At 43.3% G+C, this 17,724-nt stretch overlaps 5 protein-coding genes across 5 annotated transcripts; 1 reads left to right on the top strand and 4 right to left on the bottom strand.

Annotated features, from left to right (window-relative positions):
- Nucleotides 1-815: 815 nt before the first annotated feature.
- Nucleotides 816-5,437, bottom strand: BGW36DRAFT_435391 (uncharacterized protein; the record flags this gene model as incomplete). The annotated part of the gene is made up of 3 exons (XM_046221413.1): nucleotides 816-1,693; nucleotides 1,716-4,298; nucleotides 4,474-5,437. The coding sequence occupies 3 exons, from the start codon at nucleotides 5,435-5,437 to the stop codon at nucleotides 816-818; spliced, it is 4,425 nt and encodes a 1,474-aa protein (XP_046078147.1).
- An 824-nt stretch (nucleotides 5,438-6,261) lies between these two features.
- On the bottom strand, nucleotides 6,262-7,563 carry BGW36DRAFT_367721 (GA4 desaturase family protein). The gene is made up of 2 exons (XM_046214905.1): nucleotides 7,165-7,563; nucleotides 6,262-7,100 (listed from the first exon to the last, which is right to left on the bottom strand). Exons 1-2 carry the CDS (start codon nucleotides 7,437-7,439, stop codon nucleotides 6,485-6,487), a joined length of 891 nt encoding a protein of 296 aa, XP_046078146.1. The 5' UTR covers nucleotides 7,440-7,563; the 3' UTR covers nucleotides 6,262-6,484.
- Nucleotides 7,564-8,477: 914 nt separating this feature from the next.
- BGW36DRAFT_456965 (uncharacterized protein) lies at nucleotides 8,478-9,471 on the bottom strand. The gene is made up of 3 exons (XM_046221948.1): nucleotides 9,096-9,471; nucleotides 8,914-9,030; nucleotides 8,478-8,856 (listed from the first exon to the last, which is right to left on the bottom strand). Exons 1-3 carry the CDS (start codon nucleotides 9,320-9,322, stop codon nucleotides 8,673-8,675), a joined length of 528 nt encoding a protein of 175 aa, XP_046078145.1. The 5' UTR covers nucleotides 9,323-9,471; the 3' UTR covers nucleotides 8,478-8,672.
- Nucleotides 9,472-12,815: 3,344 nt separating this feature from the next.
- BGW36DRAFT_456964 (uncharacterized protein) lies at nucleotides 12,816-13,394 on the top strand. The gene is made up of 3 exons (XM_046221947.1): nucleotides 12,816-13,050; nucleotides 13,101-13,186; nucleotides 13,252-13,394. Exons 1-3 carry the CDS (start codon nucleotides 12,889-12,891, stop codon nucleotides 13,304-13,306), a joined length of 303 nt encoding a protein of 100 aa, XP_046078144.1. The 5' UTR covers nucleotides 12,816-12,888; the 3' UTR covers nucleotides 13,307-13,394.
- A 111-nt stretch (nucleotides 13,395-13,505) lies between these two features.
- Nucleotides 13,506-16,892, bottom strand: BGW36DRAFT_422075 (uncharacterized protein; the record flags this gene model as incomplete). The annotated part of the gene is made up of 1 exon (XM_046219655.1): nucleotides 13,506-16,892. One exon carries the CDS (start codon nucleotides 16,890-16,892, stop codon nucleotides 13,506-13,508), a length of 3,387 nt encoding a protein of 1,128 aa, XP_046078143.1.
- Between the last annotated feature and the right edge of the window lie 832 nt (nucleotides 16,893-17,724).

Raw genomic sequence — 17,724 nt, 5'->3', positions numbered from 1 at the left:
TATTGACCATATACAGATGATCAGGCATGTATTCACAGTTATCGGCACCTCTTACTATGGTATGGGGAAACCTTGGAACTTCACAAAGGTCAAGGCTCTTCAGTAGAAATCATTTGAGATATCAATGGATGCATTGCCATAGTCTCAGTCCTACACAAATTCTTACTGTATCTATATACCTATACTATATACGAGTTCTTACTGAGCTGATTCGAGAAATATAAAAATGGACTTTTAGTCCTTATATCGATGCTGATACTCTTACAATCCGAATAGTTCAAGTGGCAATCTAACTATATTGATATACTATTACATGTAGGTCCAATTTCAAAAGTGGAGTTATCATTGCATAGTAAAGTAATGCTAAAGGTAAATAGAGAGCTCGCTTGATTATCGAAAGGCCCTCACACGGACATAGTTTAAACACGATCAAGGAAGAACTGGACAAGTATATTAATTTTCCGGGAACATGTATCAGAATCTCGGAAATTTCAAGTTATCACTCCAATATAGTCTACGATATTCCAGTATCTTGCCTACCAATAGCTTGGTTAATGTGTACCATTGATGTTGAGCCCAATATTCTGCCGGAAAAGTGTCCGAAAAGCCAGTATGATGAATAGGTTTACTTTGCTAGGAAACAGATTAAGGATAGGGTTTCTGTTACACTAGAAACGAGGAACCTCATCTGTGAAGCTTAGTGGGACATAGGTTGACTCAATATCCCATTTATTGCCATAGCATCTGACTTCGATAAGACTATCAAGGCAGCTCTCCGCAACGAACGCTCCAATGTATCTAAGCACACAAGTTATCTAAATATCTGCTAGCTTTTCTTTTCCTTTAAGAGAAAGCTTCTCCTCGGTATGTTCATGACTCTTTTTCTGTGTTATCTCGTCATCTGCTGTTGATCCATCACTTGAATTCGCACCCACTTCTTTGTAATTATATTTAGAAGCCAACTCTGATGCTTCCTCATATCGCCCTTGTTTGCGTTGTATGTTAATAAGAAAAGTGACCAAATACTGTACGATTTCATGGTTTGCGCCAGCGCCAGCGCCTCCTTCAATTATCTTCTGCAAGAGGGGCGTAAATTGCTCCTCTGCTTCTTTTAACTTCCCTTGGTCATGGAACGTAATTCCCAGATTGAACATGCTCTCCCAAGTTTGTAGATTATTGAGGTTTAGAGCTTCTTTATCTGAAGGTACTATCGTCCCGAATAGCTTCTCTGCTTTTTCAAAGTGTCCCTGTTCCTGGTACATCCACCCCAGTTGATTCATGAGCGAAAGTTTTACCTGATTTTCTGGGTTGATGGCGTTTTTGCTTTCTTCTATTGCCTGTACACACGAATCTTCTGCCTCCTTGAACCGCTTCTGGTTATAGATCACCCTTGACAGCTCTGTGACTCTAGATAGTGTATCTGGATCCCCGGGGCCGAAATGTTTTCGACTGTCTTCTACCAACTGTATTAGTAATGACTCTTCCTTCTCCTGTTGCTGTAGGCATCCGTACGTGTGGGCAAGAAGAGCCTTGCTGGACACTGTGTCGCGATGCTGATCGCCTTTGAGGTTTCTTGTGACTTCCACAACCAACAAGTGGTGAGCTTCTGCTTCTTCATATTCTTCATGTTCATGATAGAACTCTGCCAGAGACTTCATTGTGGAGAGAGTATCTGGATGTTCCTCTCCGTTTGCTTTCCTTGTATTCTCATATACTTGTATACGGAGTGCCTTTTCTTTTTCGCAAAACCCGTGATCGTGCCATTGCGTAGCTATAGAGCCTGTGAGAGACAGTGTATTCGGATGATGATCGCCCATAGTTTTCCTCGACTTTGTATGCGTCTTCAGATCGCCCAGTTTCATGATACTTTCCTGCCAACATGCGCATTTCTGATAGTGTGCTAGGATGGTCATAACCCATAGATTTCCTGTATTTCTCCACCAGTTCCTCTTGAATTCGAACTGCCTCGTCAATTTTTCCTTGAGCCGTGAAACTCCTCACCAGTAATCGCATTGCAATAAGTGTGAAAGGGTCATCCTCCATACTATCTTTTCGCATTTCTAAGAGCAGCGAACTTGCTGTTTCAAATCGTAGCTGGTCAAAGTAAACGAAGGCCAAGCGCATCTTCGAACTCAAAGTGACGACGTGCTCTTTGCCGAGCACAGCCGTTGCCGTTTGCATGAGGTCCATAAAATACTCTTCCGCTCTTTCCAATTGACCTTGGTAGAAGATTGACCATCCAAGTGCAGCTTTGAAATACAATGTTTCATGGTCTTCCTCGCCATACATCCTTGAGGATTCCTGAACCACACACTTGTACTCTTCTTCGGCCTCTTTCCATCGATTTTGCCTGCAGAACTTTCCTGCCAGTGTTATCATTGACTCTAGCCTTTCTCTGTCGTTTAAGCTTCCTTGATGCGGTAAAATCTGATCCGCCTGTGCTATCGCTTTCTGCCATTCATCTGCCTCTTGTACTCGTCCCTGCTTCCGGAGTTGTGAGGCTAGATGCGCCATACTCGCCAGTGTGTTATTATCCATGCCCATCGTTCTCGATCTTGTCTCAACTACTTCCTTCTGTAGTTTTTCTGCCTCTTCCACCTTCTCTTGATGCCAATAAATACCTGCAAGTGCTTCTTTATCGTCCACAGCGGAGTTTTCTCTTTCACCTGAGATTCCTTTTTGTACCTCAAGTATTTCCAGTAGTACCCTCTCAGCCTCATCCCATTCCTGTTGGTTCTGGAGTACTCTTGATAGTCTTCTCTTACTCTCCAACGTGTCTGAATGCCCTGGGCCAAGGGTTTGCTCTTTTATTATTATGATACTTGAGAAATGCTGCTTAGTCCGGTTCCAGTGTGTCTGTGCGGCGCAGGCAGCTGCTTGCAACTCCAACGCCTCTAACGTTTCCATTGCTGTCGTGCCGAGAACTTTCGATGATATCTGTACGACCTTTTGGGATAGATCGTATGCCTCGCTAAATTGCCTTGCACAATATATACTTCCTGCTAAACTAGCTATACTGATAATAGTCAAATAACTCTCTTCACCTAGTATGCGCGTTCTAATCTTCACCACTTGTCTCAAGCATTCTTGTGCCTCTGCGTGCCGACCATCGTCGCTCAATCGTATGCCGTAATAGTTGAGCAAAGTTAACTTTGTTTTGTCTTCTGGATTTTGGTGAAGACGAAGCGCATGGCCGATATGGGGAAGATAAATCCTCCACTGCGCTCTGTTCTCATAATCAACAGAAATAAGCACACGAAGCAGTTCTCCAACTACCTGCTGTATACGTGTATCGTAGCTCTTATTCTTATTCAGCCAATTCCGCATGGTTAAGTGGACGAGTCGATGCATATCAATGATCTCGTTTGTGCGCTTACTGATGAAAGAGTAGTTGTGAAGACATGCGATAGCTTCGAGATGCTTCATTTTTGTTGGTGCAGGGGGGAGAAGTGAAAGAGGTATATTCTTTGGCTCAAAGAAGCACATATGAGCTAGATAGTCGGCTGCTAGTGGCTTTTGTTCGCGGATTTGCTCAAAGGAAACCAACCATGTAGTAACAATCGGGTTCTTTTGATGAGCATATCTTGCATCATCATTAAAGTCCCTGCTCAGTAATTCGACTTGATCTTCTCCAGTCATTTCTAGGATGGAAAGGTATTGGGATATATCCACTGAATGATGATTCATGTTAATATATGCTGCTGCTTGAGCGATCGCTAAAGGAAGAAAGCATAATTGTTCTAGTAAACGAGAGGCGCTCTCATGATCATCGAGGAAATGATCCTGATTGAGAACTTTTCGCAACATCTTTGTTGCAGTTTCCTCGTTCATTTGTGTGACTTCAATAGTGTTATTGCGAGCAAAGTCGATCGCCACCTGTTCATTCCGAGTGGTCAAGACGGCACAGTTGTTGCTGCTGCGAGGTACGTAATGTCGAAGCGAGGATCCCTCAGATCTGTTGCACCAAAGATCAGGATCATCAGCATTATCAAAAATCATTAGACACTGGCCCGATTCTTCACTACTGAAGTGCTCCTTCACAGCAAGCATCTCAGTTGTTTCGTCAGTCCCAGTTGACGTCAACGATAACTCCTGAAATATTTTTTTGTACGCTTGTGCAAAGCTTTCCTTACTCGCCGAAGGAATCCAAAAGATAGAGCAATCAGGATACTGGTCCCTAGTACGGTAAGCAAGTTCGAGTACGATTTGAGTCTTCCCAATCCCACCGAGACCGTAGAGGGCAAGCTTGGAGATGTGGAAAAGTTGCGGCTCGAGCCGTGAAAATTGGTCATCGCGACCTACGAAGTTTTCATTTCGGTCGAATGGAACTTGCCAATGAGTCCTACCGGTATCTTACGCAATGTCAGTCACGATACGTAATAAAGCTTGAATTCTATATTCGATTCGATTCGATGAAATAAAATGTTCGATCATGCTCATGCGAGGTATTAGGAGAGAACATGGCCTACTTACGAGATGATTTTAGCACAGCCACGTCTTGTTTATCTATGAAATCGAGAAGAAGCCTTCTTGCAACTGCTGCCGCTGTTGCTGCCGCGTATCTCTGCCATCGGTCATTCTTGTGAGAATCTGCATAATCACAGATACCTCTAATCACAAGACATGGAAATATGTCCATTAGCCCAGCCGCTTCCATCTCAAAGCATAGTATTCCTTCTTCTTTGGCAATGGCATCTCGAGTGACTCCATGTTTCATGACCCGATTTCCGGAAGCAATGTTACCATAGTGAATTTTGGGTGCGGTATCATTGCGGCTTGGTCGTGTCTTAAGCTTTGTTGGGTCACACTCTTCACATGTATCACCGGCTTCATTGTGGTCATAATCAGCCTCGAATAACTGATCGTTATGTAGACCTGGGTGTCGAAAACTTTCACCCATCCGTGGCTTCGTTGTTACCATTAAATCGAGACATTCTTGGAGGTCTACCCGATCCGTTTTATCTTGTTCTTCCAGTGCTTTCAATGCTTGGAGCAAATTCGATGGTGGCTTATCCAAACAGCCAGTCCGAATAAATTGTCCACCCTGTTTAGTCTTGCCCTTATCCCACTGCACTACACCACCATGTTTTCCGTCAGGCTGACTGACCACAACATCCCCAAGTCGAATATCATGTTCCTCGCTCCAGACACCCCCACCAATTCCAATCATGAGTCCTATTCGCATCTCCGGGAAACTTCGTCGCATGTTGTTCGCAGTAATGGCGGCAGGAACATTACCCGTAATACCTGCTGGAAGCTGGCCTAAAACGACCTTGTGATTACCGATGCGACCGAAGGTATAATCATTATAGTCGCCATATAGCTTTTTTAATGGTGTATATTCCTCATCCAACATTGCAACAATAGCGGCGCTTTCTATAGATAATGCGCAGATAATGCCGACATCGTAGTCTCGACGCCGGGGCTTTCGGGCCATCACGCCGGCCTCGCGCAAGGCTGCCAAAACAAATAATTAAATTTGCGATGAAGTAGAACGTAGAAGTGATATAATCCACATCAAAAATTTTGAACGATGACCATTACAACATTTCAAGCTGTCATAGCCATTTTTTTCCTCTCAGGATAATTGCGACATCGTTCTTAAACCGCCATGAGATGGACTTGCACTGCCTGAACTGGGAGGAGAGAGCCTCGTTAAACTATCAATTAGCTAATCAGTACATTGCCCAATTTTTCAAGATACCTCACCGCAAGATAATGCGATGAAAATAATTGGACACCATTTAAGCCGTGTCACATCACCGTACCCTAGCTTCCTGATGATAGGCTCATGTTCTCCCTATCCGATGCGGCTGCAGGGGTGCAGTCTGCCTTGTCTGCTGCGCCGCATCATTAAAGATACCCTATGAAATGAAAGGGAGGTTGAAGATAAAATTTCGACAGTTTTTTGAGTCAGATAACCATGAAAATATGTCTAGGATCATATACTGTTTAGTTTCTCTCTAACGCTATTATGTCTTCTTCAGAGATCGAATGTGAGGTTTAGGAGGAAAAAGAAGAGGGAAGAAAAAGAAACGAGGGCTCAGCCCCCCTAGTCACAGCCAATCTAGCTATGACATAAAATGCTGCTAGCCCCTCTGTTTAGTGATTGGCATTTTCTAAGAAATTTGAAGTAAATGATGTACACATATGCCGGTTCGATAATATGCAAATTTACTAGAGAAATTCATATACTTGTGAAGAATAACTAATGGGTTTATTTAGATTCTTATAGTCAAGTTCGAAATTCAACACTGCGTGCCAATAAGTCTTAATTGAGTTTAATATTATCAGATCTTTTTGCAGTATATGCATGAAAAAGTCATCGATATAGCTTAATCTTATCAATTCATGTTACTAGCTGATCCAAAACACTTAATTTTGTATTAAATACAATGTTGAGGGAGTCTCGCCTCGGTTTGCACAGGATTTGCTTCAGATTCAGTCCTATTTTTAGCATAAGCCATCAGATATGACAGCTTGCTTACTTAAGAGGCTCGTCCTCAAAAAATACAAAGCATCTCAACTCCAAACTCTCACGAACCTCCTTTACATGCTCTGTTCTCGGATCTACAAAAGCCGCATGTAGAGCCCTGCACGCGGTGTTGCTGTCATATTTCGTATCAAAACACTTGATCAACATTACTTCGTCGGGTTCCATATCTGACATATAGTACCACTTGTGCGCCGGAGAGTACTTGCCATACAATGCCCCAAATCCCGCCCCTTTTGTTATTGCATCATGGTCCTTCTCCTCCGGCCCCGGCATCATTGCATGTATCTCAATCAAATCGTCCGTGTTAATGGAACGAGCATCACAGACGGCTAATGGATCTCTTGGGACTCTTTTGAGTGGTCTCCAGACATTAATAATTGCCCAACGGGTTTTCGCCAGACGAGCTACTTCTTCGGGGTCAATTTTGTCATTAAGAACGGCGTGTGCACCGGCCTCAGACTGGTCGACATGAACACCACGGGCAGGAACGAAGACATGGGTCTCTTTTTCGTTCGGTTCTGTGGATGCAGCCATTTCTTGCACAGTTTCGTACGGTTCGTTACGCAGCATGTGCGAGAAGACGACGGCGTGGGTAGCTCCGGTTCTGCAAACAATAAATATCTGCACCACACGATCTGTTCATGATGTCTAAAATGTAAGTAACATACACCTGTTTCAACATCTCAACAGCCTCCGGGTACATCTTTTCCTTAATAGTGGTCTGATCAACCGAGCTGCTGACGAAGGAACTGGGGTGTTGCATCACTTGGAATCCGTGGACATCAAGATTGAAATCCGAGAGGTGACCCCGTATATCCTGGATCGTCATATCTTTGTGATCGAGAGGTTCTCGATAAGCACCAACCGTGCCAACAACGATCTCCCTTTTGACATCACTCGGAAAGTAGCTGAGAGTAGTTTGGATAACTTGAGTGGTAGCCATATTGCGCGCGTCTTCGGTGCAATCTTTAATGGAATAGTTCAATGTTTGAAGCTGATTCTCTTGTTTCTTCTTCTGTGCAAGATGTGCTGATGAGCTTCAATTTCCTGGATTAACTTATTCAAATTGTACGATGGTTACACTTATTTAGCCGTGTTTTCAACCCTGAAAATACCCAAACGTTACCTGTCATTCCTTGGCGGGCGCATGATCATGACTTTCTGAGACATGCATGCGCAATGGAATGTGGTATCACTAAACGTGATGTAATTTATTAATGTCACAATCGATTAATGTGAGGAAATGGACATGTCCCATAAATTTAGTGAAATGGAATGTGGTATCACTAAATGTGACGTAATTTATTAATGTCACAATCGATTAATGTGAGGAAATGGACCTGTCCCATAAATTTGGTCAAGTAGACATAGGACTGGTTTTTCCTGAATTCAACACCAAACATAGAGTGATATTAATCTCTGTAAATGAGCACTGCAATCTTCGATATCTGCCTAGACCAATTAGAAGAGATATTTTTTGTACCTTTATAAGTATACTAAGGAGCATGTGTCACTTATTCTCGGTCCTTGGCATATTCCGAGTCGCCGAGCTATACCTAGAAGATATATGACTGTACAAGGGGTTAAATGTAGAAGTATACATCCAATGTGCTAACTCAATTGGCATGTTATTAGAATCATATTTTAAATTAAGAAAAGATAAAGCTCTTCTCATTAATTATCTCCTTTCTTATCAAGTTTAATGATCTTCTACAAGCCAAACCACAGAATAACAGACCTTATTAGCTTCAGTCAGAAATACTTTAGAATAACTATAGATACTATTTTCTATATATTCTACCCAGATATCAAATTCATACATATTCTGAACCGTAAAACGTATTGGATTAAGAATCTTAGATTCCTTTCAGTTATTAGCGAAGAATCTTATCTGCTTCTGTTGGAATTATTAAAGAACACATTTAGAACATTATAGTCTATTGAAACTTATTTGAATGTTCCAATTCCCTAATTAACTGTTATTCCTACTTAGGAACATCACTTGCTGGATTTTTGCTATACTAAACGAATGTTCTTATATAAATATACTAATCCGGTATGAGATGCGGAACCAACGTAAAGCAGCTAATAACGCCTTAGCCTAGGTACTCCGGGGTACACAGCTTTGGCCTGCTAGAGACACCTTTCTCGTCGTCCGCCCCGTGCTACCTTCCATTTACGAAGACTTGACATTCACCCACTCTAGAGTATCGTTGGTGGCGCTGGCTGCTGCCTGATTTGGTACTATACCATACACCCCATAGCGATCTGAACTGGATGAATGGCAATCTCCATCGCTCCAGGAGTCGTATGCATCGCCTAAGTTTCCACAGTCGGGACCAGAGAATGCATAGACAGTCCTGCGAGGTAAAGAGTTAGAGAGCTGTTTAACTTAAAAGGCTTCTAGGTTCTTATACCAGCCAGACCCGCCGTAGAGTTCTGCAGAGCCCCATGTCTGACCCGAGGTTCCGTGACAGCAGATTTTGGAGGAACCCGAATAAGTACAAGTTGACGAAGGACTGAGCGGGTTACATCTAGTTATGTCAGTGCGATACATAAGGTAGACAATCGACGTCAAAAATTTAGGAAAGAAACTTACCCTGGTCCAGAGAAGACAGTGAATGACCAGCCATGGGCAATTGCTACCATAGAAAGTAGCGTACTAGCTGCACTAAGAAGCATGATTTCGGAGAAGTTGGAAAATTTCTTCAGAGAGCAAGTAGATTGATATGTGAGCAAGCGGAGGAGTGCAAGTATAGCAGAACAAGCAGAGCAGAACAAGCTATTTATGCTGAAAGCTGGCCTACGAAGGCCGCCTGACATCATGTTTTTGCATCATGAAGCAATAAATGAAACTCATATCCCCTAAGAATGGGGGCTGCTATAACTAAGAATCAAGGAATAATAATTAAGGAGTAAGAACTAAGGAATAAGAACCAAGGAATGATTATCAAGGAATAAGAGCAACATGTAAGTGACTGTTGGCTGAAGAGAGCTTATAATATATTGGATAAGCATTCTGCGTACCATTGTATCGCATAAAAAATGGTTATTTTTATCATCTCTACTATGCAATGTAATCCACAGTTTGCGTATTGAATAGGAGGTGGTTATTTTCAATACCAAATATCTTAACAAAATTATTTATAAATTATAGCGACAGACAAGTTAACTGTTAATTGTATGTCTGTACTTTGTTCTCCCGGCCAGACTATTGAATAATCTTAAGCATACGTGGTATGCTCGAGGAAGATCATGCAAAGGTAGCTTGACTGGCACCTTAGATATTGAGCCGGATCCACAGTGGGGACCGACGATCACCGTTATACTAGAGGGCTAGCGCCAAAATTAATGGATGATCATGGCAAGGAGTGCTACTGGACGTCATGATACTCCTCGGCTTTTAAGGTCACTTCTCTCGTAGGCATATGATAAAATTTATCACCACTAATTGAACTTCTCATTTAATGATGCCAAACGAGAACTTGTCGTTTTCTATATGCTCAACTTGTAAACAAATTAACAGTCAAATTATCAATGTATATTTGAATAGTTGATTCAAATCCTCTACTAACGATAAAAATATCTTTCCTTGGGCCTCAAATCGACCCTGTGTTCACAGGAACAATTATCAGGTTCCATTTACCTATCCTAGCTAGCTTCCATACTATCGCCACCACGCAGCAGTGTGCCTAAACCAATTGGACACGTAACTAATTGTTGGCCCAAAAGCCACTACACCAAAGAAGGTGCCCTCAGGTACCCTCATTAATGAGGGTAATTAATTTGGTACTCATTGGCTAACACTACGTAATAATGTCTTTTCCTTGGGCTAAACTCTAAAATAAACCAATGGACCAAAGGAAATTTTTGCGTGAAACAAGACGTAGCATATACAAACTCCGAATAACTTTATATGTCTAATAGTATTGTATCTATCGTGAATTTGCTAAGATAAAAATTTTTATCTTATAGCTTGCACAGTACTAAGTCGGCTTCCTGTCTATTGTATTATTCGTACTCTATATAATCTATCTTAATATCTATTAAGCGCGATCACTTTTGTATATGGCGTTCATGATAAATTAACCCTCCCATTATGAAAATGATTCTCTCCGGCTTGTTCCTCTCTTTTAAACAGATATCTATTCATATTATACGATAGCAATGATGGCGGGCCTCCCATAATAAAGTTCTAAATGCCAGATCGCAGTTGACAACGCGTAGTTAGTGAGGAATTAAACTCAAAGAATGCGAACGCAGACGACAAGTTGCTATTGACAGGAAGCAAGCAAGTGAGTAGACGTAATAGAGTGTTGTAATATTCATTTTAAATCGAGAGTGAACTAGAATTAAGAGAGCGAGCTATTCTTTCCTTGTATTCTTTCTGCGAAATCCTTAATATTTTGGGAGTATTGTGATGCGCGTTCTTAGGCAGATCTTAGCTTCATTAGGCAGCCAAGGGAATAACATCTTAAAACTACAATCAGTGGCACGATTTGACTGTAATCAAGCAAATAACTTCTTGACAGTGAGAGTACTAATCCCCAGTACCACGTAGAGGTGTCTGGCTATTGCTAGGGCCTGCCATGCTGTTTCAGCCTGTTGAATATCGGTGTGTAACATGGTCCGGGCAGGGCCGTGTCCGGGGGTGTCTGGAAAGACTAGATGTGAGTGATTTGAAGCTCCAGCGTTCGATATTGAGGCTATAGAGCAAGGCTGCTAGGGGGGTAGTTATCGGGTTTGATTATATAGATATAGAAGACTTCGAACTGAAGGCTATTCGAAGTCGAGTAGGCTTATATTGAAAGTTATGTCAAAAATTATACAAAAGGTATCGCTTGGTTTCCACCCTCCGTGTTGGAAACCAAGCTTATATGCCTGAGTCCCTGTCTCAGGCCATTGATACCTAATCTAACTAGACACAGGCATATGTTGCGAGGTGAGGGGTACTTGCGTCATGCCCGGGGTCTTATAGTATATTTCAAGATAAAACATGCTTAGCATCATACGCCATGCCACGGATATCATTACCAACTTTGGCCAGCCCGTTCCAAATACGCAGTTGTAGACGACGCTCGGCAGATGGGGGCTGAGAGAATGACGCGTCTTCTTCCGCTTCATGCTCTGCTAATGGTCTACCGATATGTTTGATGGTCTCTTGGTATCTGTTTTCCTTTTTCCAGTCATCCTTTCTCGTATTCTCGTAAATGATCCAGTCTCAAATCCGAGTATGGCCAAAACGTCACAATATTGGAGCAGACTCATTGACTACCATATCTTCCAGTTCAAAGACATCAAACCCCTTGACTTCTGCAATGATAACTTTTTCGTCAAACTTCTTTGCTTTTTTTTGGATTAAAAGCTTTGACGTTTGTTCCCTCTGGTTTGAGTTTATTCACTTCTTCCTCTGTCAGACTGTGACGGAGGGGCCCCGGATCCTTGAAAGTGAATTTCGTCATGGTAAGCAGTTTGCTGTATAGTATTTCTGTGAGAGGGTGTCTTGACTAGAGTAGTGTGTTGATAGTAATACTGGATAGTAAAACTCGCATATCACTGATGAGGTTAAGGCTGAAGCAGATGAAAACCTGGTGAGATATCTGAGCAACCTCCTCGATTCAGCTCTCGAGACTTGTGCGTGCGCCCTGCCACGGACAAGCCAAAGAATTTTGACGAGTGGAATATTCACAACATCGACTAACGGTCGAATGGGATATTCACGCGTCACAACTAGCAGATACAAGGGTCTGATGGACGAGAGTTGTATGCTGAGTAGGACTAGATGGGGCTTTGAGACAAGAGGAAAGCGGTTGAAAGTATAGGTAGACAGAGGAAACAAAGAGGTGAGAGTCACTGGAAAAAAATGAAATGAGAATGCGAGCCTAGATGCAAACGCCGCCACACGACGTCGGCAGTGATTGGCCGGTTGTCTGAATATCCTTCAAGTGGAAGAATATTTCGGTCTGTTACTCAGTATATCGAAATTATCCACTCTAGCAAGGTTGTTTGGGTTTAGTCAAGTTTACATCTACCTCTGGGCTATGCCCAGCCCTAATAGTCCCCACCTCTGGCGCCGGCGTTTTAGCGATATTCGTAGGTAAGTATCGGAAGCAGATCAGGCGGTATGAAACACTATACTATAAATATATGAGCTGAATAATTATTCATATTTTCAGACTGCACATACAAATATTGCCCGTATTTGGATCATATTCTTCATTTCGGATTCCGACTTACAGCATGACGTACCCCCTGGTCTGTCGACCTACCCCGCTCCCTTGTTTCTTTGTTGACAGTTGCCTACTGTTACCCTACTTATAATTGTTCGTTTGCACGCATCACAGCTCCTGCATCTCCCAATTCTTTCAACACTGAAAATTACGTTAATCATCATGTCTGCCCTAGAAGAAGAGTATCCCACGCAGGCTGATCTCAACCATAGCTCTCGGGAGCATCGAACAAAGGCCTGGGAACATCTATTAGTTGGTAAAACAATTTTGTTCCCTGATGTGCCGGTGTACCCTGATGTGCCGGTAGCAGAAAACAAGTACAGGGTATGTGCTTATCTTAAGAACATATTTATTATTTTGTTAATTACTTATAGACATATATTGACTCTTCAATATTGCCTGAAAATTGCCGCGTTATCGGCGTTGGTTATTTGGAGCTTCTGGATTATGATACAGATCGGTAAGCTCTTTTCTCTCAGCCACTTCCTTACGCAGCTTTACTTACAGAGTGATATTGATGAGTAGACTTACCATTGAGGTGGATGGAAGTGAGGTGGTGATAGAAGTTTCATTTCGATGAATGTAATCGTATCTATACTGTAGTGAAAATGGCGGTTTTCATTTTTATCTTTATTATTGTTGTTATCCTTGTTCTACTTCTCTTTTCCACTCACAAACCGAATTCTGTAAATTCTTCGACCCTTGTAGAGTGCACTAAACTTGACTGTCTAACAGAGTCCCAACAAAGCGATTCAACTTGATAGGCAAGAGGGAGCGGGCTAATCGAACCGGTAATCATGAGGCCTAACTTCAATCGCAAAGTTAGCCGCACCACCCGTGCCGTTATTCAATTCCACGGAGCCGCCAAATTTGAGTAGCGTATCGAGCGATGGTGCTGAGAACGGAGGGCAACCATTTAGTACTTGATTCATAGCGGTGTTGCAGGCAGTGCTGTTTATAATAAAGGCGTTACCCTCTGTAAGCGAGACGTTGAACCAGACAGCCGCAGCAGACGTATAATATAGCCCTGAAAATGAGTATAGTGCGGGAAAGCAGAGGCTGCTATCCGCAAGCATATAGCCGCTTCCGTGGTCAGCATTGTCACATTGCACGATAGCCGAGTATGATACATCGATATCACTACAGAAGTCGGTGAGGTTCTTCTGAAGTGTTGGCTGAGGAATACCGGTGGGAACTGAGGGGTCACTTGATGAAGCACAGGTTAGCGAGCTCGACAATGAACTTGTGGTGGTCGTCTTTTTGGTCGTTGGAGGCACACTCGTTGTCGGAGGTTGGGTCGTTGTTGGGGGTACACTTGTTGTATTTGTCTGAGTTGTTGTCGTCGGTGTGGTACTACCTGTAGATAACACAGATGTAGTCGTAGTAACGCTAGTTGGGGTCTGTGTACCAGTAGATCCAGGCGTTGTCGTTGTAGTCACACCACTGATAGATATTGAGCAAGATCCACCGGAGCTATCACGCTTTTTGTTGTCACTGTCACAATTGATATTCTGGAAATTCCAAATAACTCTATCCCCACCTGACTTGCGTGGGTAAGACGCAGAATTGATCAGTAATTTTTTAGCATTTATAGGAATCTGACCAGAACCGGGAGCGCCCAACCCGTTTGCTGGTAAAGACATGAAATAAGCAATCAATCCAGCGACTTGGGGTGATGAATATGATGTTCCAGTACGCTTCTGCGAACCCCCAGTATTTAAGGCACAATTCACGCCGACGCCCGGCGCCCACACCGAGACCAGGTCCCCGCCCTGAGAGAACCCTCCTGTAGCCCCAGTGTTGTCGACAGCGCCAACCAAGATTATGGAGGGTATATCTTTCGCAAACAATTGAGGGTATGAATCAACCGTTTGACGCCCAGGTTCCTCAGCGTTATTTCCAGAAGCCATGACAACTGGAACATCCATATCGATAATCTCTTTGAGAACTTTCCTGATAGTAGGTAGGCTTCTATCTGAACTTTCCATGGACACACGAATGGAGAAATTGATCACTGCTTTTCCTTGAAGATTTCTTTTTTCGATATCGCTCCTGATCTCGACGAGGGCATCCATGAATGTTGAGGTGAGAATATTGAATCCTTTACCTTTCCTGTCGGCCTGAAGCTTCACTATTACTACATCTGAATTTTTTGCGATTCCATAGGACGGACCGACAGCCTTTGAGAGCACACAAGTTCCATGGCCCCATTTGTCATCTTGATCGCGGTCTGGTGTTTTCCCGAACCCAGGGAACAACCAGCGCTTGGTACCTGGAATATTGGTATATTCGGGATGTGATGGTGTCGCCCCTGTATCCACCACGTAGACGGTTATTCCCTTCCCGCCAGCCGGATCATATTGATATACGTCCGGTAAAAGGTCGAGAATAGTGTCTTTTGCCTGGGAAATAATCACCATCTCTTTTGGCACGTTCTTTTGCTGGATTGGAGAAGCTCGCTTGTTGATAGACGGAGATTCTGGAACGTCTTCTAAATTATCGACATCTTTCTTATTCTTAGCCAGGTATCCGCGTGAATCAGGGGTAAATGATCGAACCGATACATCAGAGGCGCTCTCGTTATCTGATCCTGGGTCATTTATGTCGTCAAGTGAAATCAACTTATCCGGAGTAACATAATAAACGACTGGGTTGCTAGAAAAGCTTTTGACCTGGGTCGAGTTAAGAGGGGCCCGCCAAAAGCCGACTCCAATCGCGTCATTTGCTGAAGCTTGTACGTTCGATTTACCGACCTGGTCTTCCAACGTGGACTGAAAAGAATTGCGATCACTTGATGATGCTGAGTCTGTGGGAATAATGAGATAGATGGTACTCGACCCGGTAACAACAGTGCTCGTTGATGAACTAGTAGACGAGGTCGTGGTGGTTGTTGTTGTCGACCCAGTATTTGTGGTAGTCCCGGTAGTTGTAGTAGTCGAAGTATCTCCTGTTGTCGTTTGAGATCGCTGTGTCTCAGTTGCTGAGTTAGAAGGCCTATTATTCGGGTCTGGCGTTGGATTTCCGTCTGGTCCAATGTCCAGCGTGGGAAATCCGGGTGGAGGGGGGATGATACCTGGGGGGCCGGTTATAGAAATGGGGTTCACGATAACAGGAAACCCTTTGTCATTGAACCAGATAGGAAGAATGGTGTGGTGGTGGTCTGACCCCGTTGTTGTAGTGGCAGAATACGAGTTGGGAGGGCCTGTGTTGGTGGTTAGGGTTGTGGTACTGAACGTGCCGGACTCAGTAGTCGTCTGCGGCGGGACAGTTATCGACCCTGAGATCACAAATGACGATAAAAGGTAGGCTGGAGTGCTGACAGTACCAGTAGTTGTGGCAGTGTTGGTAAAGGTGGTTGATAGGGGAGCAATAGTTGTGCCGCCAGTACCAGTTCCACTTGACGCAGTCGAAGGAATTCCTGGAATTGTTGATGGGGATATACTTCCGAGGCCAGTACCAGTACCAGTGCTAGTATTGGTTCTAGTTCCAGTTGCGGTATCGGTCACTGTCCCTGTCGTAGTGCCAGTGCCAGTCCCAGATGCGGTTGTTGATGGGCGTATACTTCCAGTATCAGTGCCTGTACCTTTCTCAGTTCCTGGAATTGTTGGGGTAGATGAGGGTCTAGTGCTTCCAGTTTCGGTGCCAGTTCCAGTACCAGTACCAGTTGCGGTTTTGGTCCCTGTGCCTGTTCCTGTTCCTGTCGTAGTTCCAGTGCCAGTTCCAGATGGCGTTGTCGAAGGAATCCCTGGGGTTGTTGATGGGCGTCTACTTCCAGTACCCGTTCCGATTCCAGTACCAGTGCCTGTACTTGTACCTTGACCAGTTGACTGAGTAATGGTTGATAGTGGGACTACAGTGTTAGGCCCAGTCGCTGTACCTGTCCCAGTTCCCGGAACAATCAGGGTAGATGAAATCCTAGTGCTTCCAGTACCATGGCCGTTACTTGTACCAGAAGCTATGGCCGGTAATGATGAGGCATTTGAGAGGATTGGCGGTGTAGACGTAGTACCAGTCGAGGTGGATATGGCAGTCGAACTCGGACGAATGCTCGCAGAAGGAGTGTAAGATCCAGACAGAAATAGACCACGTTTTCCAGGAATATAGGCGTCTGAGTTTGTAAGCAGCAATGCACCTACGCATGAGGCGACTAGTGCCTTGGACACCATGGTGAGAAAGGTCTCAAGCTAAATTGCTATAGGAGCAGGAAAATATAAGACGATATATGATGAAACGATGCTACTCTCCTCAGGCTACAGGAATAAATCTATAGTAGAGGGAGGTAATAGAAATCCTTGAAAGGGAAATAAGAAAAAATCGGCAAAGGACGTAAGTTAACGAATCCAAATGAATGAAGGATACAAGAGGAAGATCAAATGAAGACCAAAAAAATTTGTAAATCTCGGAAATTTAGTACATATATCGACTATATATATCTGTTACTTATGGCCTAGCTGAGATGTAGAATCAACTTATGAAACGTATCTATCAATTGATGTACTAATTTGGGCGCGATTGGCTGGCAGGCTACATCTATCGACGCCCGCCGGACGGGGCGAAGGAAATTAAGTGACAGGAAATAGGGCCCGAATATCGCATGGGGTATATGTAAAGGTGGTGTATATTGTGCAACTAGATGTTTTACACGCAATTTAAAGCAGCCAACATTGAAATACCCTTAGAGACTAGGAACTCACGAAAAATTAGACCCCAACCGTCTAAAAAGCATAAACAATAGATCGCCACGCCACCCGATAATATCACACTATTAATCGTCAGGGTTTCTCATCTATCAATGCTCCATATTTCCCTTCGTGTTATCGTTCATGTTTTCCTAAGTGTATCCTAATTTTGAGTTCCATGTAGTAGATCAAACTGAGCTCAAAGGGTACACTCTTAACGAATCCTATTTTCACGACACCCCTCTGGTAGAATCCTATCTTGCCCGTGATACTAGTAAATTAAAAGTGCAACATGAGGATTTATTATTTTATTTTGTAG

The sequence above is a fragment of the Talaromyces proteolyticus genome (assembly GCF_021365285.1).
Source record: "Talaromyces proteolyticus strain PMI_201 chromosome Unknown BGW36scaffold_1, whole genome shotgun sequence".
Taxonomy (NCBI): Eukaryota; Fungi; Ascomycota; class Eurotiomycetes; order Eurotiales; family Trichocomaceae; genus Talaromyces; species Talaromyces proteolyticus.
The sequence above is the reverse complement of the archived record's forward strand: the minus strand, read 5'-3'. Positions and strand labels throughout refer to the sequence as shown.